The sequence below is a fragment of the Ictidomys tridecemlineatus genome, chromosome 3 (assembly GCF_052094955.1).
Source record: "Ictidomys tridecemlineatus isolate mIctTri1 chromosome 3, mIctTri1.hap1, whole genome shotgun sequence".
Lineage (NCBI taxonomy): Eukaryota > Metazoa > Chordata > Mammalia > Rodentia > Sciuridae > Ictidomys > Ictidomys tridecemlineatus.
Window position 1 is genome coordinate 180960316 of NC_135479.1, and position 23604 is coordinate 180983919.

The 23604-nt window shown below is 31.6% G+C and overlaps 1 protein-coding gene across 4 annotated transcripts in view; it reads right to left on the bottom strand.

The window, feature by feature from the left end:
* Window positions 1–23604, bottom strand: part of Cadm2 (cell adhesion molecule 2) — a 1002559-nt gene that overhangs the window by 105724 nt on the left and 873231 nt on the right. For all 4 annotated transcript variants that reach the window (XM_040286941.2, XM_040286940.2, XM_005334176.4 and 1 more), the window contains one exon: window positions 8533–8623. In XM_040286941.2, coding sequence (XP_040142875.1) covers window positions 8533–8623 — 91 coding nt within the window. The remainder of the gene's footprint in view (window positions 1–8532; window positions 8624–23604) is intronic.

Consider the following 23604-nt stretch of genomic DNA (forward strand, 5'->3'; position numbering starts at 1 on the left):
TACTGCATGTTTTATGATATGTCTTAATTGAGAGTATGTATGGTGTATATATGTAAAAACTGTGTAACATAAGAAAATTTATTTTAGGTAGTTTCTTTGAATAGTAGATTTCCAGTGAATAAGAATTTTCTAAGTTGTATATTTCATTGAAATAATATCACATCTCTACACTGATTCTGAATTAATTTTGTTTTAAACATTTTATTCCCTCCGTATATTTATGCAGAAGTGACAATCAAAAAATTTTACTGTTGGTATTATAGGCACAGATAATTCACATTTAGTAAATTGTACTGGTGACTACCAGATAAATATAAGCTTCAAATTTATGACATGTAGTATAGAAAAAAAATTGCACAGAGAAAAAATACAATTGAATAATACTTGTGGAAGAATAGACCAACATTTCTTTAGTAAATCATTCTTTTAAACTACAGATTTTTTTTTTTTAACCTAGAAGTCAAAAGATACCTATCCTGGCAGTCTAGTCAAAGTATATGACAGCCTCATTCCACAAAGGTGTCTTAAATATACTGGAACATCTTTGTAAGGTTTCCTGCTGAACATTTACATAATCCCTCAAAATAATTGGTTTTTTGTTGCAAGAAAACTGCTTACCTGGAAATGTTCAAGAAGTACATTTTCTCTATGGGTCTATAATCGTGGTTCTGCAAGCTCTTATGGGACTTTCATAAGACATTGGAACATTTAATTGAAAATGATTGAGTGCCCAACACACCACAGATGCCCAGCCTAAATAACAGCAGTAGAGATTACTGAGAGTCAGCTTCTTGTTTCAAAAACAAAACCAAATATATTCAGTCTCATTTCCAAGATAACCACTTGTGTGTTTCCAGAGAGTCAATGTGTGATTAAATTTTCAAGCCATGAGATGGAAGCAAAAGACCATATGGGCTTCAGAAAAGAAACTCATATGGGAAGGACATCACATGAATGTATTTTTCTAATTATGGAAATTTGGAACTCCCACTATGATTTCCTAATATTTTACCTTTGAAAACAAAATAGAAAAAATGACTCTATTGCCTTTAATTTTTAATTAATTAGTTATGACAATTTTACATCTCTCTAGATATGAAATCACAGAGTAAAAAGAGAAAAAATGCTCTGGAACTTCTATTACCAATGACTTCTGGTACAAGACTATCTATATGATAAAGACACCTTAATAATGTTTAGTCTGTTAATTATTTTGGTAATATGTATTATACTTAAAAAGACGTGCTCTTGAGGAGTGTTTTTTTTTTTAACTTTTCCCTTACTTTACTTATCCTCTAAGACTTTCCATTGTATTATATTGAATTGGGACTCTAATTGAGTAATAGTGCTTTGTCATTGTAATCTGCAGTCTTAACATAAAATTAAAAATGTAACATAATCTACTTTTAAAGCAAATTAATTCAACAGTTAATTATTATTATTACTAATCTAAACATAAAGTCTAGGCAGAAACTACTGAGAAAGGTTTAGGTCCACTTAGAAACTCTTTAGGTAATATTGTGAGAAGCTAATGATGGTGTGGATTTAAATAACTGCTGTATTTTACAACTATTTGATTGAAATTTGCACTTTTCTTTCAGTTTTTGAAAACTATCTAACTCATGCCAATTTCACTGAGTTTTTGTGAAAATCAATGTGATAGAACTGAAAATACTGAGCAAGCAAGACTATATAATATATAATCATCAGTATTGTTAATTTAAAAAGAAATCTTGTTTGTAATCTCAATTCTACTATTAATCAAGTGGGTGCCTGTAAATAGTCACATGACCTCCAAAAGACTTATTTTTCTTTATCCACAAATGGATATTATAGCAGCTTTTGTAAACCTTTAACACAAGGCAGTTGTACAGTTTAAATATGACAATTAAGAATAAAAAAACTTATAAAATTATGAAAAAACAAGATCTTATATACCACAGAGCCTGGATTATAAACCATTCATGATACTGGCCATGCTTAATTTGGGATAAGGCCTTCTAGATTTTCTGCATGTTATTCCTTGTCAAAACTCGCTAACTGGTTACTAGTCTCTTCAATCCCAATAGTTCCGGTTTGTTGTGGAAACAAAACTCATTCTTTACTACTTAAAGTCCTGTCCAATTGCCCCAAAGATTTTTTTTCTACCACATCACTAAGATACATTAGTAAAGGGGCTGTTTCTGTGGCATGGAATTTGCCAGTCTCTCATTTTTATGTATTTTACACTTTACCCAAGTAAGGATTCATGACTTTTTCTCTATTTTCTGAAGATTATAATTATTATTTGAATTAAAGTATAGCTTAAGACTGGACCAGTGGTGCACTCCAGTAATCCCAGTAGCTAGGGAGGTTAAAGAAGAAAGATCACAAGTTCAAAGCCAGCCTTAGGAAGCTATCAAGAACCTGTCTCAAAAAAAAAAAAAAAAAGGCTCAATGATTAAGGACTCCTGGGTTCAAACCCAGTAGCAAAAATAAATACATAACTTTAAAAAAAAGCGCAGTTTCTGTATGTTTTACCTTGACTTCAATCTGGGTTTCTTTGCTGTTCAAACATGCTTTTAATAGTTCAAAACATTGTTTGAGAATGTGTTTATTCTGTTTGGAATCTTGAATTCCAGAGCCTGGGAACATAATTGAGATAATAACTGCATTTCCAGAGTTGCTATAGGAGCCCTATATTAGCGTATGGATTAAATATGTTTATGACTTCTGAGTCCGAAAATTGCTGAGATATACTCATATAATTCCTTGACTAAATAATAATTTACTATTATCCTATGGATACTGTTTATTAAAAAATTACTTGGAAGTGGAAATATCATACATATGGCCATTAATCTTTAATTTGTTTACTAAATTTCAAATTCTTCATTTTAGGGATAAAAATTACATTTTGTGTAAGATTGAAACCTAGTGTAAATAATGGACTTTAATGTTATAATAATGGGCCAGTGTAGATTCATCCATATAACAAATGTGCCAATCAGGCATGGGACATGGATCATGAGGGAGGCAATGCATGTGTGGGGAGAGGGGATACACAGGAACTGCTCAATTTTGCTGTGAACTTAAAATTACTAAAATACCAAAATGTATTAATTTAAAAATTACTTAATGTGCTCAAGTGACTTGCTCAAAACCACTGAGGACATAGATTATACCCTTATAATCCCAATTCAGGTCTAAATTTCTCTTTCTATACCATAAAACATTTTGTGCCCCAGAGTACAACAGCTTAGGCATACTGTCTTATTTTTAGTTATCGGCGGGCACAACATCTTTGTTTGTATGTGGTGCTGAGGATCGAACCTGGGCCGCATGCATGCCAGGCCAGCACGCTACCGCTTGAGCCACATCCCCAGCACCCATACTGTCTTAACTTAAACATAGACTTTAATGGTTAATTAGAAAGCTTTCCATAGCAGGAAAGAGATAGATAATCTTTAATAACATATTTCATATATCACATAAAATTATGTGAATTGCTATTATCATTGATCTACATTGTTATTTCAAAATCATATTTTTTCCTATTTTAGTGAATTCGCTCTGGATGATAACTTGCCTTTATTAACTTCTGGAATGTTTTGCCATTTCTTCTGACTAATTGCATTGCATGACAACAAATAATCTGTGATTTGTAAAAAGGTATGTTAGGGTGAGAAAACTGGTTTGACTTAAAAGTGCATTGCCTTAATTTTTGTCTTTTTAAATGTATTATGTTGAAAGGATAATGAATTAATATGTACACATCAAATTTTATCCTCAATTCTTATCATTTCCAAAATGGATATATAATTGTTCCTTTACAACACCTCACTAGCTGCTATGTGGTATGTGATCTGTCTTCCTAAAGATTAAAATCTTTCTTCTTATACAGATTAGGAATGTTCTTTGCAGTGCAGTTGTGCATACTAGATCTATGACAAGAAAAAAAGAAAAATTGTGGTAACCAGAAGGTAAAATATTAAATACAATATAAACACTGTGCTGTATATACAGAAAAATTTATCAAATCCTATAATTATTTTCTTTTGGAAAATAAATGCCAAATACACACTTATTCAACTGAAAACGTCCCATTGCTCTTTGGAAGTAAATTCATAAATAGTTAAACACAGAATTAAAATGAATGATGAATCTTAGTCATAGCTTGTGGGGGACAACCCCACATCATTTAAGGTCATGACTTTAATGTAATATCAAGGTTTTTTATTTTTTTTTTTCCTCCTTCCACTTTTATAAAAGGAGAATGCTGTTGCCTGAAAGCTGTCTGGGAATTCAGCCAAAGAAAGAAGAGGGTTGCAAAAACTCTGGGGACTTAAAAGAAAAGTGGCTGGCATTAGCTTGGTCCTCACTTTAAACTAAAATTAAAACAATAGACAGACATGTACAGTAATCTCTCTTTTAAGGAAAGAATAGAATGGCTCTATAGTAGTGTCAAGTGGAACAATTTGGTTCGGGCCCAAGTTATGCAGCTGTTCCACAGGAAAATGGCAAAAGGCTTCAGTCCAAAGCAGGCAAATAAGGCATGATTGTTCATAAATAGTCACTGGGGCCCTCACATTTAGAACAAGGAAAACAACATTAGCATGCAGCAGGGCAGCCTACAACATGAGTCTCAATACAACTTGGGCCACGCCATCATTTTATGATTTGCACAAAAGATAATGGTGTTATTTTGTCTGCTAACAATAAACTTAATAATGATTAATAACTCATTCTTCAAGAATCCATATGTTGAACAAACATCTTGTTTTGAGAAACAATTAAGGTTTGGTCATGGATTAAAGATATTATTTAAGTTAGCTAGAAGATGTAAAGAAATCATATCCATTCTACATTTCTGACTTGCTCGTTAGAGGTGGAGGAGGTAAACGGTTAACGGTGATAGAAATTAAATGTCTGGGGAGACAATTGAACTGAGCCATAGTGCTGCTTCTCAGTGGTGCCAAAATAACAAAATGGGGAACCAGGTGCAATAGCTGCAATGTAATGGAGCGGAACTTTGGCAGTGATCACCAGAGTGAACAGGCAATTCTAACCTGCCTATTGGATACATGTGATATCACAAACTTCATTTTCCTCTCTTTTCTTTGATTCTATCTTAAAATATGAGCAGCCTCCCTACTATGCTTTCAAATTATATTTTAATTTTAAATTTAAGTTTTCAAAGTTTTCTTCTTTCCTTTTCCACTTTTTATTAATCATTTTCTGAAGGAGATAGCTTTCTCATTAGTGATTCTGTTCCTTCTCCACTACCTATAAACTCCTTGATTAATCCATTTCAATTTACCTTCTGTTCCATTTTCTCTAATGAGAGTATTTTCTTTATGATCAGTAAGACTTCCTTCTGAGAAAATCCAATGTTTTATGTTTAGTCTTCCCTTCTTTTTTGACCTACCTGCCTCATGTGGCACTGTTGGAGATAGAAAATAAACTGCAGAGAGGCTACAAGGTAAATTGTTTTAAAAGAGGTTAATTTCATTCATTTATTGGAAATGATAGTGACTTTGAAAATGGAGGTGAGTTGATTTCAAGAAAATTAGGAAAAGCAAAAAAATCAGTGGTCTAAAAGAAGTAGGGAATCAGTGAGGTTGACTGTAACTTTACTGTAAATGGCTTGGCAGCCTACATGTAAGCAAAATGAAAAGGAAAAAATGGAAATGAGAATATAATACAAGGAAATATGTTAATTTAAATTTCTCTTGGATTATAACATATAGGTTATAACACTGGAATCTCTAAGTAAAGGTCAAAATATAATAACTATTTTCAGCACTAATGGAGTGTATGGATTAATTGCTCAAAGAAACTGTATTAGTTAAGGCTTTTTATATGGGAATATACTCATGCCAGAAATGGTCACTTGAGTAGAAATTTGCAAATGTTTACAAAGAGTATAAATAAAGAAGAATTCATGATAAGTATAGTGACAGTGAAATATATGAGACTGAGCTGGGGATGTGGCTCAAGCAGGTAGCACACTCGTCTGGCATGCGCGGGGTGCTGGGTTCCATCCTCAGCACCACATAAAAATAAAATAAAGATGTTGTGTCCACCAAAAACTAAAAAATAAATATTAAAAAATTCTCTCTCTCTCTCTCTCTCTCTCTCTCTCTCTCTCTCTAAAATATGACTAACAAGTTCTTCACTATAAAGCATCCGGAGTTCCAATTTCAGTGCTGAAAATAATTGTGAGCCTCATCCTAGATTCTGGTATGGCCAACTAGGTGGCAATTTAGTCTCAGCAGTTGAAGTAGTAGCAAATAATTGAAAGAGTATAAACTTTGGGCAAGACTTAACTAAGAGTAAGTCTTGGATCAGCAATCTTAAATCTGCATGAATAACGAAAATTTGAATAACACTTTCAAGACTTAGTTTTCACTTCTGTAAAATAGGAAGCTTTTCTATTTGCTTTTTCTTTTTAAAAAGTGAGACTAATCAGGATCATCTGAGGAAAGTCATATTTTCTATTTCTTAAATAAGATATTTTATATTTCATATTCATCTGCAATTCAGAGGATTATTATATATCACAGTTTATTTCTAGCTAACTGAAACTCAGACGCAAAATATGGCACCTCTATTCAATTGTATCTGCCATGAGTGGCATGGACTACTTAAAAATATAATTTCACAAACCTCATAATCTAACTATTCTCATAAATAAAATGATTTTGCTCTTGTTGGGAGTGGGTATGACATCAGAGAACAGAGAGAAAATTGGATTCTAGTTGAACATCAAAAACTTATTCTTAAAAATCTCAGCTCATATAACTGCATGCATTGAATATACTCAAGTATACACATATGCACTTTTGGAGAAAACTAAAGAAAAATAAAAGAATCAAAACAAAATTGTGTGCTTTGTCCTTATCCTCCCATGTTCCTTCAGATCTCCAAATGAGAGTCCCTGTGATTGTCAGAAGAAAGAGAAAAAAAAAAAGAAGAGAGGAGAGGAAAAAACAAAGTTAGAAAATAACAGAAAGAATCAAGAGTTGAGATGGAAAGAACTATTGAGATATAGGTTTTTTTTGATAATGAATATACAGAAACAGAGAAATTTGGGGGTTAATTATGTCTAAAGCTGACTGAAGTCCATTATGCATTTTTTCCTAAAGTACTGAATTTTTAGCCAAAAAATTCTTGTTGAAGCTGTAAAGCTGAAATGTACTACTCACATATGAATAGCATATTGTAGCCAAAAATGCTTTCTGTAAGCATCTTAAGCTTCTCGGAGGTTAGAATTATAAAAGTGAATTGAGCAGGCTATGTAGCCAAGTTACTATGAAAAACCAAATTTCCTTTTGAAGTATAAAATGACTTTCAATATATTTTAAAAGATAGAAAAATAATACATTAACCATAAACTGTTCCTGAAATCAATGTCTTTGTATCTCTGAGAAATAATTATTGAAGAAAAATAATATTAAGATATCAAATTTATGATAAAGAAGGCACTAATTCACTGAAAATGGTAAAAAAAAATATAATAATATACAAAAGGAGAAGTTAAAATATTAGGCTTCTACCTTACAATTTTTTTATTTGTCCTTTTTCTGTTTTACAATTTTTTAAGAAAGATTTCTCATGGGATAATATGATACCTACATTGAAAGAAATCATATTATTGAAAGCAAATTTTTAATAATTTAACCTAATTTGCACAAAAGCTATCTCATGCAGTTATATACAGAGTACAACTGAATTCCTTTTATTAAAATTTAAAGAGAATGTAAATCAATTGTAAACATTTTAAAAATGAAGCAAAAAGGTATGCCTAGACTATTATTATATTAGAATAGTCATAGTATTAAATGATTTATATTTAAAAAAATCATATTTAAGTATCATTTAAAACAATAGGGATCCTATTAGTTAGCTGTTTATAAACATTAACACCACAAAGTAAAGTTTAGAGTTGAGGTGACATTAGCATACATCTATCTATTCTAATAAAGAAATGACTTTATAACTGACAGCATTGAGCTTCTGATCCTTTGGATTCACAATAACCAAGCTTATCTCATTCACAAATTATGTCTCATTGGGAGCTACAAAAGGAAAATACATTTAAAGTTTCTTATTTCAAAAATGATTTTCCATTTAAAACCTGAGTGTATTTGCAGATGCTTCCATATTTTCTTTTTTGTTTGGGTGAACTAAGTTCAGCAATGTCTAACTTTTTATTTTTAATCTAATGATATAAAGAGTGACTGATTGAGTCCACAATCCTTTCAGGTTGAACTATCTTACTATAATAAAAAAATAAAGAGAGAGAAAGAGAAGAGAGGCAGGGGAGGGGATCACAGCTGGAAACCTTCCCAGAAACTTCACTAGATGACAAAGTAAAAACCAATCTTCTACAGACACTTAATGAAGACATGGTTCAGGGGGTTTTCTGTTCTAGAGATCACTTTGCCCACTAAGAAAAGATAAACACAGTGGATTTCTACAGTTAAACCCTGCAATCAAAGGAGGATAAAAGAAAAAGTGAAAAACTTTATTGCTCATTAAATCACTTACAGTGGTTTTCCTTTGGATTCACAAGTCAAAATTAAAGGCTGTCCTTCTTGTGGAAAAGGAGTAGATGGTATAATCTTAACTGATGGTGTATCTAGGAAGAATGAAATATTAAGGAAGATATTAAACACACATGACAAAGGATTTAATAACTGCATTATCTGCATGTTCAGCATTTATAATATTTCTTAAAATTGCACTTATAAGAGATTGCTTAGATTTGATGAAGTATAGTATGTAATTTTAAGAAGCTTGTTTCTTGTCAGCGCAAATCTAACAAAAATATCTGAATATCTTAAGAGCACCACTGAAATCTGAATTTAAAAGTGAGATTGCAAAAAGTGGTTCAGAGGAATATCAAGCATTTTATACAATTGTTTCTTCAACTATTTATAGATGGCTATGAATACTATTATTATGGACTGAATGCATTTATGTGCATTTGAATAACAACACTTTCATTGTTGCAGGAATACCAGGGACTCACAATAAAGAACCCCCAATGAACACAAGATGAACTACTTTCTCAGAAGCATTATGGAGAATCTCTTTGAAAACTCAGTAATGCAGCACTGAGCACATGCTGCTAGCACTGAAGTACAGTTGGCAAATTAATTTAAAAAGCTATGTATAATATTACTAAAAGTTAACAATTTGTTTTATATGCTACAACAAAATTTTTAGAAAATTATTTCTCCTTAAGAATAAAATCATCCCAGTGGAAGAAATCAAGAATACCCTAAAATATTTAAGATATACATATACATATATATATATACATATATGTATATATATATATGAAAATGTTTTATTTATACAATAAAAATGTAAATGGAAAATACAATTTAAAAAACACAGACAATGGAAACACATTTCTTTCTTTCTTTCTTATTTTTTTTTTCAGTGCTGAGTGTTGAACTCAGTTCCCTACACATGCTAGGTAAGTGCTACCACTGAGTTACTGCCCCAGCCCACACACTTCACACTCATTTCTTTATAGTATTTTGTTGGTTCTGGCATTGTTTTACCAATAGTCAATTGCTTTCCCGTTTTCTTTCCATATTGTGTATCCATATTGTGTACATTGAACAAAATAGACTATGACTGCTCCTAATAATCACAATTATTCTCACTGTGTCCTTAGTTTTAATGAAAGAATAGAATGGAGCTAGCATTATATTAACTCTCAGACTTTTAAACTCATGAAATAAGTATCAATTGTGTAATTTTCAGAAATGTCGTGTATAAAACAAGCTACAATCTTGTGGTTGAACTTATGTCATCTTTTGAAATTATTTGTGCTTGATATGCATTCTTTCTTAATCTTTTAAGGAACAAAAATCTCATTTAAAGTACTCAAAAATCTTATCCTGGTTACAAAAATACCATATATATGTTATCATGAATAATTGTGATAGATGAGAGTCTCCAGAGAAAAAAATAATAGAAGAAATATGACATATTTCTCCACCAAGTATAAGACAATACACACGTTTTTCTGTCTTTGGATTTACTATAGTTTAGATCTAAAATATTCCCCAAAGGTTCATGTATTAAAGACATGTTTGCTAGCATGTGGCACTATTGGAAGGCTGTGGAACCTTTAAAAGGTAGAGCATAGGCAATGACCTAACTCCTTTCTACTATGTGTGCCCTTACAGGCGATCTGTGGAATATGGTCCTTTCTTGCCTTTCTCTTTGCTTCCTACCTACCAAGAGTTAAATAATCTTCCTCTATTATGTGGTCTCAACATGTACTCCCACCATACACTATTTTAACAAAAAGAATCTGAAGCATGTGGAGAGGGTTTGTCATCTTAGTAGGCACTAAGATGACATAACTCTGCCTGTTTAAGTAGTTTATTAGAGGAGAGGATTTTTATAACAATGATCTCTTGAAGTATGATTCAGCATTCCCTTTAGATTTACCATACAGAATCTCAATTATAAGAAAATGCCAAAGCAGATAATACACTAAGCAAGTATTTCTAAAAAACTCACAAGAATAAACCAAATAACCTTCAAGTTAACAAAAACTAAGGAACATAATACAATACTCTTATTATTTGACTTCAAATTATTAAAAATATTGATTGGTTTTATTTTTCTAAATGAATATGAAAACTGAAAAAGTCATTGAATGTAAACATGTTTTAAAAATGGAGATAAAATCTTAAAGAAGTCTTTCTTGACTTTCTTTGACAGTTCTCCCCCTTACACAAAATCTCACACAAATACATACATACAGATGCATACACACGCGTACACACACAATACTGTTATATATCTCTGGCTAATCTTTTCTTTATTATTCTAATTGTTTTTTTTATATTTAGCCTTTAAAATTTTGAGATCAGGAAAAATATGATTCAGAATCTGTTCTCACATAACTTTCTTTCTGGTCTATCAGCCACACCTATATCTACCTATTAATCACTCACAGATTTAGACCCCAGAGAAATTCTTTTCTATGAGCTACACTACCCCTTATATTTAGCATGTCCACTTGGATATATTAAAGACATGGCATATTTGATATGCCTAAAATGAACTCAAAGCCCCCAGCCTTCCCTTTGTCATGTCTCTCTTCCAGCAAGTATTAGTTTGATAAAATACCATCAGATGTCTCTTGTTCCTGTATCATTTCTATAACCAATTAATCAACAATTTGTTTTCTATAATTTATCCATAAAATCCAGTTGATCTATCTCCTACATAATTTTCATATCCACACATTTTTTATACCTCCAAAATCATTTTTTGGTCCAGTTTACCAAAACAGTATTTGCCAAAATGGTATCCTTTGCAACAGTATTATGCCCATCTTAATCTTACTGTAAAACTAAACAAAACTATCTTCTCAAAACAAGAATCTTATCACACAATTTTTTTTCTTTTCTTTTTTACCTTTTTAGTGTTTTGCACTATTGACAATTGAAACCTAAACCTTGTGCATGCTAGGCAAACATTTTACCATTGAGCTACATTCAAGCCCACATCAACATTTTTATAAAAACCTCACATATTAATCTCTGCTGTCAGGATAAAAGGAAAAATTATTAAATTATTTAAGTCTTTCATGATCTGTGTCTTTCTTTAATTTCTTGTCCTTTAACTTTCTATTTCATCCTTTGAATTGCATGCAATTATGCTTTCTTCCAGATTCTTTAAAGAATGTTTCATCTTGACTTGATATAAAATGTCAGAAATGCTACATTTTGGGAGGATTTTAACTCTTACATATTTTTCAAATCTTAAATGGCATATGCTAAGGGTAATTATCAGTTACCCTCTAATTTTTTCAGATGCATCTGCTACATATTATTCATCCTTATGTATTTTTTAAGTCATAGATATATCTTGTGTTTTGCATAGTGCTTTATATTAAGTTTATGCTTAGTAAATAATTACTAAATGTTTTAGACACCTTTTTGCTGCTATGACTAAAAGAACTGACAAGAACAATTTTAGAGGAGGAAAAGTTTATATGGGGTTCACTACAAACTAGAAGAAAACCTACAAATAATTTAAGAAATAAGACACATTAGCAAAGGATGGTGGAATATGATGGGCATCATTATCCAAAGTACATGTATGAAGATATGAATTGGGTGTCGATATACTTTATATACAAACAGAGATATGAAAAATTGTGGTATATATATGTAATAAGAATTGTAATGCAAAAATAACAGAAAACAAAGTACATGTATAAAGACATGAATTGATGTGAAAATACTCTATATACAAAGATATGAAAAATTGTGCTCTATATACGTAATAAGAATTGTAATGCATTCCACTGTTGTGTATTTAAAAAAATAAAATCAATTAAAAAAAAGAAATACAGACACAGAAAAAAATAAACTAAAAAATATTAATAGATGACTTGGCAGTGGAAAAATCGAATTAAATAGTACTTAATTTCTCATTTTTATTCATATCTGGATTAGTAAAAAGACCAATAGTAAATGTATACATTTGTTTATTTTATAAAATCAGTATCATAAAAATCTATTGTGTAGCATGCCTTTCCTGAAAACATCCATTCATTTTAATATGCAAAAAATAAATAATATAAAAAATATGTTTAGATGTGGTTTTCACTTACTAAAAGAAATATTTTGGAGAAATTGTTACAAGTAAATAATATTTATATTCTTTTACCCTAACATGCCTTTTATAGTAAAAAAGAGCATATATATATATATATATATATACATACATACATATATATATTTTAGAATTTATATATAATTTATATAGTCATATATAATTTATAATTTATATAGTTATATATAACTATATAAATTATAGTTATATATATATAATTCTTGTTCTATATAAGAATTTATATAGTTATATGTAATAATAACCTGATACTTCTTGTCAACTCCCTAATGGATACAATATAATACTTATAAGAATAAAATAAAAATAATTACAGGTTTTTGTCATTAAGTAAAAATTGGTCAGAATACAAATGACTTCCTGTTATTAAAAAATATTTGATAGTAAATTCAGAACAGTAATCATACTTCTATTGAATCTGACATGTTACTAATGTAATTTTGTGTGCATTGCTATGAACATGTATAAATAGGAATTACTGACATTTTATGGTCATCAAATCTAGCATTTTGACATAATACTTCAATAAATCTGTTCAAAATTGAGTGTTTCTCCTGCCAAGACCAGATGATGAGAGAAAAATAGTGTATGTATGTAGTGCTTATATTAAAAAAGACATTCCCACTTTAAATCATTTTAAAATTATTATCTGAGGATATCTAAGGCAGAAAATTTGTAACAGGAAGACAATTAGCAGTATACATTTAATTAATGTAAATGTGAGCTAAGATTAAAAGTTAATCTAAGGTTTGTGACATGAGTATTTAAGAGCAATTATCTGTGCAGCAGGCACCAACAAAATTTTGATTAAGGATTTTAAAAAATATTTTATAATTTGTACCAAATTTATACTAAGATGCATCAGAAATTTTATTGCTTTTGTTTATTTAGTGTTATGGTTTACATGTGAGTTGTCCCCCAAAAGCTGATGTGGTGAAATGTTCCTAGGAGAAATGATTGGGTTATGAGAGCCTTAACCCAATCAATTAATTAATCCCCTGATGGGGATTAACAGGGTGGTAACTGAAGGAGGGTAGGGTATGACTAGAGGAGGGGATGTGCTTTGGGGGTATATATTGTATCTGGCAAGTAGAGTCTCTTTTCTTTCTGATCATTATGTGAGCTGCTTCTATCCTCCACACTCTTCAGCCATGATGTTGTCTCACCTTGAGCCTCAAGGAATGGAGCTAGCTGTCTATGAACAGTCTTATTTCTTAAATTATTTGTAGGTTTTCTTCTAGGTTGTAGTTTTTCATTACAAATATATTTCAAAGCATTGGGAATATTGCTTAAACAGATTACTTAAATAGTAATTCCAGACTGCTATGGAAGTAATTCCTCTATTTCACTCTCTAGAAGCAACATGAATTAATTCTACTATACTTCTTTACAAACCAGAATAATGTTCTTGCTTCAGTACTTTGGGGATGCAAACAATGTCCTGTTTCTAAGCTGCTCATATAATGAGTTACCATGAGTTATAACAACTAGTGATACTTTTTTTAGAAGGGTTAGAAAAAAATACATTATATTGCTGCTATGTCTTTACTCTAACTTTGTCCTATACATGAAGCCCTTATTTAACTTATTTGAGGACATTTTAAAACAGTGTGAAAATTGCTAATGTGCAAAAGTATAGGTCAACTCTGTTAATCCTGTGTCTACTGAATATATATGAATGTGCTTAATATACACAGATATGAACAACAGGGAACAGTTAAAAATTAGCTTGAAATTATTCCATGGTTCAGGATAGGTAATGTTATAAAATATTGCACTTAGTTTATTTCATTCATGTTTGAGCACTCAAGATGCAAGATCTTTATCTATTTAATCATGCGTCTTCAGATCCGAGCTACTGCAAAAGTTGGCAAAGACTTTGGTGTCATCCACATAGTGCTGGTTCTGCAGGAATGAAGGATGCTAGAGTTAGGGTCTCATAGAAGCTTCCACTGAGATGTCAAAGGAAGACCTGGAAGCCAGGCAGAATGTAGCATGATCAGAGTTCCTGTGGGCTGCCTCTGAAGGGTTAATGCATGAGGATGTGAGAAGAAAGTCAAACCTGAAGTGGAGACCCTCCAAAATAAGAGATGCCAATGTGGGATGTCTGCTAAGGAAAACTGCATAAATCAAACAAAGCAAGTTTAGGAGGACCATATGAGCTATATTCAGCAAGGGCACTGGCTTAGAACTATGCAAGGCCTTTGGAGAGAATATCAAGATGCCATGTACCCCAGATGCTGGATGTAGAGCTATAGAATTTTCTCATTCTTTCTTTCTATAATCCTACTTATAACTTGTGGAATTAAGATGGTTACTCTATGCAATTTTATGTTGGATGTACATAATGTGCTTTAGATTTTTACAGGGGCTCACAGAGTCTTGAATCTCAGACGAGACTTTAGACTTGACTTTTGGGAAATGCTGAGACTGTTAAGAATATGGGACTCTTGGAAATGGACTAAACATGTTTTGCATTGTGAGATGGACATAAGCTTTGGGAGCCAGGGAAGGAATGTTTTAGGTTGGATATGAGGTGTCCTCCCTAACTTTCTGTACTGATGTAGAAATATTCAGAGATAAAATTATTGGACTATGATAGCAGTAAGCTAATCAGTACATGTTACTTTGAATGAACTAATTAGGTGGAAACTGTGGGTGGTGTGGCATGGCTAGAGGAGGAGAGTCACCCTGAAAGGTTTCATCTTCTCCGGAGTCCCCTTTTCCTCTCTCTTTGCTTCCTGGATGTCATGAACTGAGCAGCTGTCCTCAGCCATACCCTTCTGCCAAGATGTCTCACCTCAGTCCACAGAAATGGAGTCAGCCCACTATGGACTAAACTACTGAAACTCAATGAGATAAAATAAATTTTTCTTCCTCTAAATTGTTCTTGTCAGGTATTTTGGTCACAGTGATAAAAAGCTGACTAACAAGGCTGAATAAATAAACAAATAAATTACAATGTTTCTCACAAAATGCAAGGATATGAGAAAGTTTTGAACAAGCTTTTAATAAAAGATGTATTTATTCTTTCACAAATACTGGTTAGTACTTATTAGCAGCCACACAAAATATGCAGTTATTTTGAAAGTTAAATGATCTCTCTAAGGCTTTTCTAGGGGAAAATATATCATTCTTCAGAATCCATCTTAAAATATTTTCAAATGTGAAAAAAAAATTTTCCCATAAGTATTCTTTTTCTTTCATCTGAAAAATACTGGGGCTCATTTGGAAGAAACATAATTACAGTTGGAGAGATAGATTAATAAACCAAATATTATTCTTTTTAAAGGTTGTATTAACTTGTGAAGTAAGGAAATATCACATTCCATTTGGATGAATCAGACTTAGAATCAAAATAAAGATATTGATCCAATGGAATGGATTTTCTATATTCTTAACAAAGATTCTAGAAAATAAAAGATTTGTGATGAAGCTATTATTAAACACCTAATGAATAATCTTAAAAGAACAGCTCTTAAAGTGTTTGGTGTCAGTGGTTCAATGACATCTATCAACACTAAAGCATTTAAAAAGAGGCTTTAAATAAAAAAAAAAACTACCAATAAGAAACCAACCTTATTTCTTCTGTAATTAACAAACCATAACAGGGGCTTACAGTTATATAAAAGTAGTATTTAGCCTGTTATGAATGATGAGCAAACCACCAAAGAGAAACAACCAAAGACTATCACCTAATACTGAGTTATGAGATCATTCCACATTGTATTATATATGATGTGAACAATGATAAATAACTTAAACTGTAAACAGTAGTCATGCATTGCTTATGATATTACATGGCCACTGATTGAAATGAAAGTATTATTTTGGTAATTTTATTTGTCCTCAAAAATTATTTTCTGTGAATACTCCCAAATGATCCATTCATTTAATGATCCTTTAATATAATTCCTAAAACATACCAGCATAGTGCTTGTACCCCTACTCCCCATGACTTCAAAGAATTGTAACATTACAGCATTGTACATTATAACAGTCACAAGATAACATTTCAAGATTGTTAGCTTTCATACATGGTGTTACCAAGCACCAAGCATATGCTTAGGAAAGCAGGCTAATCAGAGAAGAGATCAAACCTATGTATTTCATTGGTGTATCTTCAATGGCTAGAACAAATTCAGATCTCAATTAAATATTTGCTGAATCAATTAATATGGCCTTTTGTAATTTTTTCCATCTGGTTGTTAGGAGCACAAATGTGCTATAAAATCAATTTACTTCTCAGAGCTATCTTCAAATAATTCCGAACATTAATCCAATATTTGACAAATTATACTTGTCAATGTAAATGCTCCATATACATCAGCTTCCTGTGTTGTAAAGTATATAAGAGAAATGTTGTCTTCATTAAACAAATTATGAAAATAAAATTCAAAGGAGTGACTTGATTAAGTTCCACAAGCATAAATTGGTTTGATATTTCTCTCCCCTTATCATAACACACTTCAGCAAGTGTGTGTTTCCTGTTTTCTCTGACACTACTCTAGGGATTAATGCTTTTTGTTCTACATTCCTTCCTCAAAATCATTGCTTTCTCTCTGTGACTTAAAATCCAGGCCAAGATTCTTTGACTTCATATGAGCTGCATAGTCTAAATCCTGTCTATCAATGTTTTTGCATTCTATGTCTAACATCTCTCTTCCTTTCTCTCTCTCTCTCTCTCTCTCTCTCTCTCTCTCTCTCTCTCTCTCTCTCTCTCTCATATCATCCTCTCATTGCTTTTCTCTTTGATAAATGAAAATACTCCTTTAAAATTTAGTTTCTTATCTCATTTATTATTATTTGCATTCAGGTGTGATTCTCATTCAGAAATAACACAAAAATATTTTAACAACAAATCTTTTTATTAAGGGAAATTTAATAGTGATTTGTTAGTATTTTACAGATGAATGATTTGTAAATATTTGCCTTATTGCAATCTTATTATAAAAAGGTTTCCAAACAAAAGAATGACTTAACACCTTTATAAAAATTTCTTGGTAATCACTAATTTTAAAGAAAAATATATACCTCCTCACCTTAGTGAAGTCACATTGAGTTCACACTGAAATAGAAATTCTATAGAAAATTTTGCACTGCAATATACTTGGCAAAGTCTATAGACATTTTTGATTGTTGAAATGAAGGCAATAGATGTAGGGCTTACCAGTATTATCTAATGGATTAAATCCAGGAATGCTACTAAATAATGTAAAATGCACAGGACAAGCCCCACAATAAAGAATTGTCTGGCTCAAAATGTCCATTAAAGCCTTCCTCTAAAATATTCATATCTACTCTATTAGCTATAGATACATTCCTTGTTACTACAAAAGAGGAAAACTAGAGAATTTTAAAACTGCAGGGATTAATTTTTGTTTTACATTCCTTCCTCAAAACCAGTGCTTTCTCTCTCTGAATTAAAATCCAGGCCAAGACTCTTTGACTCCATATGATCTGCATATTCTAACTCCTGTCTATTGATGCTTCTGGATTCTGTGTCTAACATCTCTCTTCCGTTCTCCCTCTCTCCCCTGCTCTCTCTCCCTTTCTCTCACACATCATAATTAATGAGATATTTGGTTTTCTCTTGTATTACTGTTTATTCCTAAAATGAAATAAAAGTTTAAATAGTCTAAGTAAGACCATGATGATACTTGAAATAAAACACTATAAATCAAACTTGACCTATATCTCAAGGTCCATCAAATTTTACTGGGTGTTGTTAGGTGATATGGCAAGAGTTATCCAAAACCATTTCAGTTAAAGCATTATCTGCTAGTCATTTCCTATGTGTAAAATTACCTTTTTCTAATATGTCCAATTTATTTTTTCTCTCTGTAATTTTGAAATAAAACTCAAACTCTCACTTTCCATTTAACTCAGATTTCTTTGGGTAATGATCAAAACTATCAGGTACCTTCCCTTCAACAATGTGTTAAATTCCTTCCAATTCTAGTGAAAATTACTTTTATGGCAATCATTCATTTATTTGGCAAATGTTTATAAATTACTGTGTGCACAAGGCATAGTACTACCTCTGTGCAACTGTTATACATCCATAAAAAATAGTAGGTCATAGAAATTTAATATTAATAAAAAATATAGCTTAAAAAATACAAAGTTCAAAATTGTAGGCACCATAGTACTCCCATGATGCATTGTGGTAGTTACTTAGGGAATAGATTACACACATTTAACGAAATCATGATAGCTACCTAGAGGAATGGCATTTAAATTATTCAGGGAATATACAGTATTTGGTCTGGTAGAATTTTTGTGGAGGGAAGAAAGAGGATAGCATTTGAGGAGGGCAGATGAACAAAAGGCCAGTGTCTAGTAAAAGAAAAACAAAACAAAAAACTGGGATATAGATGAGGCCTGTGAAATCATGTAGGGTGTGCTATATGGGAAAGAACACTGAGAGAACCATCATAGGGGGTTTTATTTTCAAAGCTTTGTGTGTCAGATTCAATAGTCTGGACATTACATTAGAAGCAGTAAAAAAAATCATCTTAAGTGAGTAACAGACTCAGAAATAAATTTTAGAAGATATGTTTGGCAATGTGTAAAACTGAATGGGTTGAGAGGACATCAGAAGGATTGTGCCTTTACCATAAAAAATGAGCCTCAAGGAAGATCTTAAAGAGAATCTAGAGGCCATAAAAATACAGGCAAAAAATGAATCAATACATTATTTTATTTCATATGTTTTTACAATTATATGCTTGATCTTACATTATTTAAAGTGTATTTGATATAGATTTTGGTTTTGCTCTTGTTTTTAGTATCGCGGACTGAACCCTGGGGTGCTTTATTACAGAGTTATATCCGTAGTCCTTTTTATTTTTTATTTTGATACCCAGTGTCAGTAAATTGCCCAGGCTGGCCTAGAACCTTTGATCCTCCAGCTGATTTTTTGACCCTGCTGGGAATATATGTGCCACAATGCCTGGCAGTTTTCAGTTATATTTAGGGAATAATATAATTTGAGATTTGTAATTCTTAGAGAATTTTCTAAATGACAAAGTGAAAATTTTCTTTCTGAAATAGATTTTAAAGGATCTTATTCTGCAGGTAAGATAAGAATACATTGACGTGAAACATGCTTAAATTTAAGATATATTGATACAAAAGCATCCTTAAATGTATGATAAGTTTTCAAGTTTTGGTGTTGTTGCACTTCCATATTATAATAAGTCTTGAGACTTCAGCATCCTAGAGTTATTGTACCATTAACTCATAGATTGTCCCCAAATTATGATGAAAATGAAAAAGAGTACTAGGACATCCTAAGACCAACTCAATAGAAAAAAAACAATAGAGTAATGAGTAGTAATATGTAGCTACCTAAATTTAATGTAGACTAATTAAAATTAAATCCTCAATACAGTTTCTTAGTCACAAGATACACACTTCAATTGCTTAGTCATCTCATATCACTGACTACTGACTGCAGTTTGAGCCTGGGTATAGAACATTTCTACCATTGCAGAAAACTATCAGACAGTCCTACTGCAGTTGTTGGTTTATGTAAAAATGATATAAATTACTGCTGAGGGCCATTGCCAAGTAGGAATGACACATCGAAATTTCCTTGCCAGCGTACCCCATGTTGCTTAGAGGAAGGACTCGTGGAAATGGACTTGCCTTGGACATTCGCTGTGACATTGCATGTATGTTTGAGAAAGGTGACCCTGCTCAAGGACCAAGGTGGATCCGGGCTTAGGGAGGATCCTACTGGATTAGGGCGGATCCAGGTTTAGGGTGTATCCTGCAGGTTTTAGGGAGTATCCTGCTCCTTGGGTTTAGGGCATTCTGGTTTAGAACAATCTGGGTTTAAGGCAGTTCCAGGTTTAAGGTTATTCCTGCTGGGAATAGGGCGTGTCCTGCTGCCTGAGTTCCCGTTGAGTTCTCCTGGGATTCAGAAAGTTTTTGGGATTCAAAGCCTGGTGGAGTAGGTGAATTTTGCCGGCAGAACCTGAATTTCCCCAGAACGTGTTTGTAGAGGGCCAGTGTGAGTTCTGGAATAAAGAATTGCTGTTTGAATCTACAAAGCTGTGAGTGGCTCGTGATCTTGTGCCCAGCCAGACTGCGGCAAATTACTACTGTCACCTGGACCCTCTTTGTTTATAAAGTTTTCCAGGTTTTGAATTTTGTTTCATAGACATTTAAAAGAAGTCTAGAAATCAAAGCACCATCATTATAGTTCTGTTTTCTTTCGAATTGATTGATTTACCCTTTATAATCTCAGTTCAGAATTCAGAAGCTTTCATTTTCTGATCATAATGGCAAAAGAAAAAAAACTGACAGAAGAAAACATCTCAAAAAATTTAGAAAATTCAGGAGATGAATGAAAAAGTCTAAAGATGTTGGTGAAGAATAAGTGTTTACTTTTAGTTTTATAGACAAAGTTTGTCCTCACAACATTCAAAGTCATGAACACAAAACTTACTCTTTTAAAAAAATATTAACTCAAAATAGATCATAGATTTAAGTATTCAACATAAAACTATAAAAAACATAAAATTATAAAATTTCTAGAAGATAAAGTAAAAGTCTAAGTTTCCAAGTGTTTGATCAGAAAGGCTTTTTAGATACAACATCCCATACATGATCCATGAAATAAAAATTTGATTAAGTTGGACTTCATTTAAAAAAAGGCTTTTATTTTATGAAAGTTACAATTAAGGGATTGAAAAGACAAGGTACATACTGGAAAAAAACATTATATATATATAAAAGGACTTTTAGCTAAGATATATGAAAATGTCTTAAAATTCAATAAGAAAAAAAATTGAAAATCAGGATAAGATCTAATAGATCAAGACCAGCTTGGGCAACTTAGCAAGACCTTATCTCAAATAAAAAATAGACAAATAAAAAGGCTGGGATGTGGCTCAGTGGTCTAGTGCCTCTGGGTTCAATACCCAGAATAATAATAATAACAATAATAATAATAGCAATCATCATCATCTTCTTCTTCTATGTCAATTCACTTACTTAGAATTAATATAAATAATAATGTCAGATATTAGTTATAAAGAAATGTGTAAGGAGGTGTCTGGATTGGGAGAGAAAGTACATGGGAACTCTGTAAATTCTGCTCAATTTTTCTCTCACCTTAACATTGCCCTAAAAAGAAAGTCTATCAGTTAAAACAAAAATAAAAGTTGGAGGACCAGATAGCATACATGGATGATGCTTTTCCCCGGTATATCAAGGACTAATCTGATACTGTCTAACATACTAATTTATTACAGTAGTTTTCTATGTATTTTTCTATTCAAAATCTTCAACTATCTGTGATAATTTCTTTAGAAAGTAGAACTAGAACAATTGAAAAATATTCATTAAATTAAATTTATTAAATTAAATTAAATTTATTAAATTAAATATTTATTAAATTAAATTATTTTTTAAAAAATCTATTAAATTAACTTAATAGTAATTGAAAATATATACATTTTGCCCTTAATATACATACATTCCATATTTTTGATGTTTTATTTTACATATTTATGATATTAATTTGCATGTTCAAAACACATCTTTATGATAAGCAAATAGGAAAAGCCTAGAGCACTTTGTATTATTTTAATATAAGAATTTATTATTAATTTAAAAATTTTCAATACCAACTCACAGATATAGGCTCCTCTTGGATTTAAAAACACAGAATTTGTTCCTTAGTATTAATAACATAAAACATTATAGTAACATTTTGAATCACTGAATTCAGATGCCTGAAATATTTGATGATTTAATTACTCAATCTTATATTATAGGGCATGAATAAAATATTCCTGTTACTTACAAAATAAAACATATTTTGTTAATGAACAAAATGTACAAGTAATACTTACCATGGGTAACACTGTAACAAATGTATTTTCCTTGAAAATTTAAAAAATACGTTGAGTTCTCTTACAGAGATCTCAAACTAGGCTACTTTTATTAATATAATAAAACATCTTTTGATAACAGACTTAGATTATTTTGTTATTTTAGCATTTGTAACATTTCATCAACTTTTTTTTTTAAAGGAGAGAGAGAGAGAGAGAGAGAATTTTTTAATATTTATTTTTTAGTTTTCGGCGGACACAACATCTTTGTTGGTATGTGGTACTGAGGATCGAACCCGGGCTGCACACATGCCAGGCGAGCGCGCTACCACTTGAGCCACATCCCCAGCCCCCTCATCAACTTTTTAAAATATTTTGGACTCCATTAAAATCCGTCCAAGGTACTCACAGGCAAAAACATGCTATTTTGTTAGTCAAAAGAACATTCTATTTTAATTTCTGAAAAATTTAACCTAAAGATAGTTTTTATTTCACCTTTTTGGGTTCTCTTTTTATTCTGTGCCCCTGGACCATAGATAATTCGTAGTAGACAAGATAATTAGATAATCAGCACTTCACAAGTGAGATGCCAGATGAGCAAGATATGTTATTTTAAAATGCTACCAAGAACATACACCTTCCTGACTAATGAGCTTACATAGCCTGAAACATTTAATTGTGTCTTTTCTAAACTACATAGAAGAGAATTGAGAGCACAGTTGATAAAATTAACATAGGACAAGTTAACCTGACCAGGGATAGACAAGTATACAGATTGGTGTAAAATGGATTGGGTTGATGGGGGCTTCAATATTTTCTGTTCAGAAAAACACAAGTAGCCAAAAATATAATGATAAAAATCTATGTCTATATTTGAAAACATTTTTGTTATGAATCTTGATTACTCACAGTGGAAAAGAAGATATAAACAATAGAATTAGGGAACTCCATATCCACCTACATTGATTCTCTCCTACAATAATAAGATGTTTTCTATTTTATTGGGAAGGGGAACTGAAAAGAGAATTGATGGAGTACATTGGATGATCTGGAAAACAGGGAGAACATATAGTTGCCAATTTAGTTATTCAAGGCA